Consider the following 6,816-nt stretch of genomic DNA (forward strand, 5'->3'; position numbering starts at 1 on the left):
CGATCATAAAGTAATTGCATCGGTATAGTGCATCCAAATATTAAAAGAAATGACTTGGATTTCTGAAGTTTTTTTCCTTCATATACTCGTAAGTACAGAAGAATGCTATATTTTGACATTAACAGTATGCTATCAAAGCTTCTTTCCCTACGTGGCCAGACTGATATTAGAGACTTCAAGTATCTGCTGTTTTTCAGTTTTAGATTCGGTATAAACTGAACATCTGTGTTTACAGACGCTCAGTACAGTAACGCCTATTGCGCAAAAATTTCTAGTCTCTAAATTCAAGGTGGTTATTCCAGATGCTTGCACAGGAGCTAATGTGATCTCATATTTCGAGTATTCTCGAGAGAAGTTAAATCAAATTGGTTTGCATGCTCAAAGCATTGAAGGTGAGAATTATTTCCAGCTTTGATTTTTTTTTCAATTATTGTAGATTTAACATCAAGTTGAGTTTAAGTATTTTCAAAAATATGAATCACTAAAAGCCTTTTAGTTCAGCTTTTTTTGCATATTTTTGCTTGAGGTAATTTTTCCGAAAGGTGCATTTATAGCATGTATGCTTTAATAGGACAATTGTAAGTGTCAAATTTTTCGATATTACGAGAATATCATATAATTATTGTAATTTTTTAAAAAAGATACCACAAAACTTAGAACCTTTCAGGTTGAAAGTTCACGTGAAAACTGATACTTACGCTTTAGCCATCCGAAACATTTTTAAGGCAGTATTTATTAGAAGAATCTCACATGATGTTAAGTGTCGAAAATTTCTAAGGGTTGTGGCGACAATAATTTTGGTATAAGTTTATTTCTAAACTCTTGCATGAAAAATTTGATCTATAAATCGAATTTGAAGGAAAACACATGTTAAGCACTGTAGTGTAAAAGCATACTAAAAAGATATTCCATACTTTTCTGTGCAGTTAATCCAATATTGCAATGAGAAAATCACCAATTTTTCTTATAAAAAAATTAAAAGGAAAAAATAAACGTAAATCTTACTCAATGATAAGCATATATAACATTTATTTTATATCATGCTCGACTGAAAGTAACAAAGGCACTACAAAAATGATCTTCCTTAAAAAATATTAACTATAAGTCCTAATGGTACAATTATGGCTTGAGCTCAACTCAGCTAAATCAAGAATGGTGCTTGAACTTTTTTATAAGAATAGAATTGATTCAACGAGGTTAAGCTTTAGCCAAGAATGCACAATTGGGTCTAAGTGTCTTTTAGCAGATCTATAAATACATACCTATTTCACTCATCAAGCATTATACTAGCAAAAATAGGTAATCCTCATAATGAATTAAAACATTTTGTACATTAATGGCCTTGCTTAAATAGTTTCATTTAATTTCCTAAAGGAGGTAAATATTGCCTGTTTGGTGGTAAGTTGGAATCTGAATATCCTTCATTGTTTCCACTCTCGTTTCCAGAAACACCATTCGGAAAGTTTTCTATTGATGTTTGATTTTCTGGATAGTTATCATTAATACCTCTAAATCCATTAGAAGCTTGTGATTTCTTTTCTTGCTGTCCGTTGTTGTAATTCCCACTTTGTGCTTCTGGATATTCACTATATTGTTTTCCTCCATTTTGTCCTGGATAAGTCCGCCGCCCTCCATTTTTAAACCCATTAGTACCCTTTTCATTAGATCGTGGAGGAAGATATTGGTGGCCCTGGCCAATTTTCCCGTTAGACCCAAGAGTTTTATTGGAACCCGAATTTTGTTGATTTAGATGATTGGGTGCTTCTGAAGATGCCAATGTTCTTTGGAAGTTTTCAAGACCTGCATAAAAGATCTATTTACGACAGTTTATATTAAAATATACTTAATATTTAATACCTTGACGATTTTCTGATGTATATCCGCTATTATTTTGTTCATTTGGATTATTTGAAGGATATCCTCTTTGGCTGGATGGAAGAAATATTAGACCATCTGGTCTTTTGGGCGGATATCCATTTTCTTCTAGATTTTGACTATTAGTTGATTGATATTTTTTTTGATTAGATGAAGGAGATCCTGATGACTCATTTGGCCGCTTTGACAAATATCCATTTCTTCTAGAATATTCGCCATTATTTCCAGATGCATTTTGTTGATTAATAGTTTGTCCCTTTTTATTTGAAGGATATTCTCCTTGATAAGATTCAGAAAATCCTGATCCATTTAGTCGATTTGATACATAATCTTTTCCTTGTGGACTTCCTTCATTATTTGAAGGATATTCGTTGCCTTCAGGATATCCATTATTTACAGATGAAATTGATTCAGGTATATTTGGTCTTCTTGGTTGAAATGCAGTTTGTCCATTATTTAAAGGAAAATCTTCTTGAGAAGATGAATATTTTTGCTCATTCCGAATCCCTTTTAGTCTCTTCTGCTTTGGATATTTATCATTTTCTCCTTGATTCGCTTTATTTGATTGATACGGAAACGAAGAAACTGACTCAGGTGTAGTTAATCCTTTTACCTGATTAATACTTTGTTCATTATATTCGTTTTGTTTTGATGAAAATCCTGGTCCATTTAGTCTCTGTGATTGATACCCGTTTCCGCCAGAATAAGCATTATTTCCAGGCACAGCAGATTCGGGTTTATTTCGTTGATATCCTGTTTGGACATTGTTTGTTATTACTCCATTGGATGAAGAAAATGGGTTGCCGTTTGAAGGATATTTTTGACTGCCTTCTGGATATCCATTATTTCCAGTCGACAGGTAGTTATCAGGTTCATTAAACGGTTGATATTCAGGGGTTCTTTGACTTGTTCCTCCTGAAGTAGAACCTTCTTGACTATATCCAGACGTTCCGAATGCTTGATCAGAGTTTTCCCCAAAAGCTGGAATTGCACCGGTTTGTTGTTTAGCTCCTTTGATTGAATAATCATATATATTTGAATTTATGCTATAGAATGAGGGAGCTGAGGTACAGTCGAATAGATTCCACCACACACAAACGAGATATTCTTGATGGAAAATGGTGCCATTGGGACAGAGAAAGTCGTAGGTTTTGTTATTGACACATATGTGGAATACCTGGCATCTAAATGAATAAATTTAATTAAAAAATATAGATATTGTTGCAATAAATTGTACAAGTACCTAGTTTCTATATCTGCATAATAACCCGGATATTCCTGTTGTTCACAACTGAAAGACGTTTCAGGAACTGATGATAAAACTGGATAATCTTGATCAGGTTGTCCAGGAATTGCTGAATAATCCCCTTCTACTGCTTCCGTCAATTCAGAATCGCTATCACTCAGTGCAGGATTTCCAAAATTCTGTCCACGAAATCCCCCTGGTTGCCTTAAGTCGGACTGACCATTCTGCGATGTAAATTCATCGCTGACGAAATCTCTGGATTTTGTAGCTAAAGATGGCGATGTAGGGTTTAGTTGTGGATATTGAACCCCTCCAGAAATGTTGTTCTCTGGATACACTGTAACATTAAATTGGGAATTTGCCAAAAGAATTGTTGTTCTTACCGGTGGTAGTTGTCAGAATCCCCCCATTTCTTCTATAACTCCCATTAGGTTTGTAACTGTTAGACTTAAAACCGTGTGAAGGGGACCTAGAGGGTGACTGTGATGCATCCCCCTCAAAAGAGGTTTCAGGAGGTGGGTAATTGTAACCTTGGGCCTTGAGAATTATTGTCATTGAGGGTTTATTTTGAAGGGTTTTGACTTACCAAAATCTTCGTGAAGTAGAGAAATAAAACTGAAATTTTATTATATCGATGACATTAGAGGAATTATAAAAGTGTAAAGTTTCTTGCGAACACTTACCAAATCCACAGCTAATCCACCCCATGTTATTGGGTTCTCTAAATATATTTTACCCGGGTCTAATATCTAAAGCACACAATCACTCTTTCACAAAATAATAGAAAGAACTATATTAAATAGAATTAAGTTCTTTGGAATCCTCTTAAGACTGAATAAGAACCATCTATGTGAAATCTGTATATATATCAACTTACCCCATTTTAGGCAGCAGTATTTTGTCCACCCACTTAACAAAAATGCGCCAGATTAGGTAATTCTTCGCTAAAGAGGGGACTATAGCGTCTTCGAAGGTAATTATTCTTCTAGGATGCACGTGAAGAAGATTTTTTTGCAGTAACATATTATAGTCCATTAAATCAATCATGAAGTTTTCTTTAGTTATGCTTATCTAATTTTTCCTTGGACCGAAAAGTATTAAACGTGCGTTTGACTAAATTTGCTTCTATTTGTTCTTTTTCTGAATTATAAAAGAAACTTATCCGAAATTGATTTCACGACTGAACTATAGGAACCCATCTTCATTTTCAGTGACGGTATTGAGGTTTCTTCAATGTGGGAAATAATTGAATGGATATACTGTGTTGGTACTGATGGGTAATAGATTAACAATAATTATTATTGCTACTAGATTCCTATATACAGGGTGTCTCTACAAGATCTGTACAAAATTATGCGAAATATTTCTGAGACGAAAATATTGCGAATTAACCCAATTTATCTTATTTCAAAGGTGGATGGTTTTCAAAATACAGGATGTCAAAGTGAAGATTTAAAAAAGTTTCTAACTTGCTCTATGTCTTGAAAAATTGAACTTATATGATTTTTATTCGTACAGTTGAAATGAAAAAAATCAATTAATATTCAATTACTATATATATATATATATATATATATATATATTTTTTTTTTTAATGTTCACATTTTTATTTGATTATATCAATTTTTTATTATTTATTTTGCTGCACGGTTACTGTATGCAAGTATGTACTATAAAATTATTTTCGAAGACATGTAGCGGATTTTAAACTTCAAATACCTCAACATGGAATGCCCGTAAAGATTTGCACTAAAAAATATATATTTTTTTTAAACATGTAAGACAAAACAAATTTAGTCATACATAAATTACACCGAGTGATAAACAAGTGATGCCCCTTTAAGAAGAAATCACCTAACACTGACAACGTCCTCTAGAATGTGCATCGCAAATGTAAATAGATTCTGATTTCTCGCCCCTAAAAACCCCCAATGCGACATATTATTCAGATAGTAGCATTACAAATGAAGCAAATAATTTTTTACCTGTTTTTCATTCTGACGTCCTGTATTTTGCAAACCATCCACTTTTGGACTAAGGTATATTGAGTTTAATCGTCAGGTTTTCGTCTCATAAATCTATAGTAAAATTTTATACAGAGCTTTTAGAGACACCCTGTATATGTTTATAATTTTCTTTCAAAAGTAGAAAATGTGCTTTATGGTAACAGCACTAGCTATAGTGCCAATTTGAATTTAGAGTTGTCTGACTGGACTCGATCAATTCACTGAAAAATGATGGGTCTTTAATAGATATATACTTTATTACCTACTTTGTTCATTTCATAATACAGTTTTTCCCAGGCAATAAGCATCCCATTGAATCTCATTTTTATTGAATTCCATTCATTGCATCATTGCGTTCTAGTCACTAAAACTTTCAGCACCAAGACATCCATCAGCATTTTACTTTAGAATTAAACTGTATACTGTTCATTATGAGTATTTTGAGCATGAATTTGTCGTGTTGTATTTATCTCAAAATTTTCATACTCATCTTTATCTTGTTAAGAGGTTTTTCTTATCATGTTAATTTATCTTATTTACGAGAGGTATTTTTAATAAGAAAAAGGACATTAAGGAGTCATCCCAAAAGGCCAAACTGCAATAATAAAGCCAAAACTGCCTGGTTTACATATAAATCGGGTCGTTTTTAATTGACTGAAATGTTAGTGATATATGAATGTTCTTCATTCCTGCCATCTAAATCAGATTTCATCTCGGCTTGTGTAACTGGTGTAACCTCCACTAAAGTAAAGATAGTCGTTATTATTTATTGTCTTCACAATACGTGGATTTGTCTTTTAATCTTATCTCCAAACCTGAATCAATGGGAAAATTTGTTTTCGATAAATTAGGAAGAGATTTCATCGCTTAACCGCCTACGATTTGCAATACAACCTCATCAAGCTTAAAGTGTTATAGTACGGTACCGTCAAGGAGGTCGTGTAAACCTTAAATTAACCCATTGGATGTTTTAGCTGAAAATTGTAACAAGGCCAAGCGCAAACGCGTGATGATCGATAAATGTTGACAATGATGAGCTTATTGAAGACTGAAAACGTATTCTTCCCTATCATTATATTTTTGCGCAACTAAGCGTGAGATCCTTAATATGTGTAAAAGCTTAAATTGTTTTCGTAGCAACAAATTTCGTAACAGCTTTGAACTTAATGGTTATTATAGAGTAAATTTCGTTCTCCATTTGCAAGGCTAATGGAAAAAATCAAAATAAGAATTTGCTGCTTTTATAGTTTAAAATTTGATACGCCACTGGGGATTGTCGAATTTGTCTTATTTTTAGTGGTTGCAATGGAATTTCGGGCTTCAAATTGCTTTGAAACGTTTGTCGATCTTTGCAGTCAAATTTCATTGCACTTTCATGTCTTTGAACCTTTTGATACACTACTGCGAATTAACAAAGGCTGATTTAATTTTCAACGAAAGTACCTAAAAAACATGAGGCTTTCAATATCAAAAGAATTTGATCCTACCCTCATCGCTTTAAATTTATGTCTGTATACTCCTCTTATGGTTAAATAGTTTTTTTTAGTTATTAGTGGCTGTAAGAAAAACTCGAGGCTTTTAAATAATTGACAAAAATTAGTGGTGTAGTATGTTTTAAAATGCAATTGTCAGTTAAGATTTTCGAAGTAAAATTTAATGTTTCTTGCATCTTTTTATCTGGTAATCCAC

At 32.9% G+C, this 6,816-nt stretch overlaps 1 protein-coding gene across 2 annotated transcripts; it reads right to left on the minus strand.

Moving 5' to 3' along the window:
- Nucleotides 1–1,011: 1,011 nt before the first annotated feature.
- LOC136346712 (putative uncharacterized protein DDB_G0286901) lies at nucleotides 1,012–5,679 on the minus strand. Of its 2 annotated transcripts, none has more exons than XM_066296076.1 (7): nucleotides 5,394–5,679; nucleotides 3,805–4,261; nucleotides 3,708–3,736; nucleotides 3,505–3,658; nucleotides 3,119–3,449; nucleotides 1,858–3,059; nucleotides 1,012–1,800 (listed from the first exon to the last, which is right to left on the minus strand). In XM_066296076.1, the coding sequence occupies exons 2-7, from the start codon at nucleotides 3,827–3,829 to the stop codon at nucleotides 1,361–1,363; spliced, it is 2,181 nt and encodes a 726-aa protein (XP_066152173.1). In that variant the 5' UTR covers nucleotides 3,830–4,261; nucleotides 5,394–5,679; the 3' UTR covers nucleotides 1,012–1,360. The 2 variants fall into 2 exon arrangements, with proteins under 2 accessions (XP_066152173.1, XP_066152172.1); XM_066296075.1 differs by having other exon boundaries at nucleotides 3,119–3,458.
- Between the last annotated feature and the right edge of the window lie 1,137 nt (nucleotides 5,680–6,816).

This window comes from Euwallacea fornicatus, chromosome 24 (assembly GCF_040115645.1).
Source record: "Euwallacea fornicatus isolate EFF26 chromosome 24, ASM4011564v1, whole genome shotgun sequence".
NCBI classification, from domain to species: Eukaryota; Metazoa; Arthropoda; class Insecta; order Coleoptera; family Curculionidae; genus Euwallacea; species Euwallacea fornicatus.

Bases quoted from the DNA above. Each gene is read 5' to 3' on its own strand.
- LOC136346712 (XM_066296075.1), bottom strand. From the start codon at position 3,829: ATGGGGTGGATTAGCTGTGGATTTG. The intron at 3,459-3,504 runs GTAAGAACAACA...TTAATGTTACAG, and splicing joins GATTCTGACAACTACCACCG to TGTATCCAGAGAACAACATT. The intron at 1,801-1,857 runs GTATTAAATATT...TCTTTTATGCAG, and splicing joins TACATCAGAAAATCGTCAAG to GTCTTGAAAACTTCCAAAGA.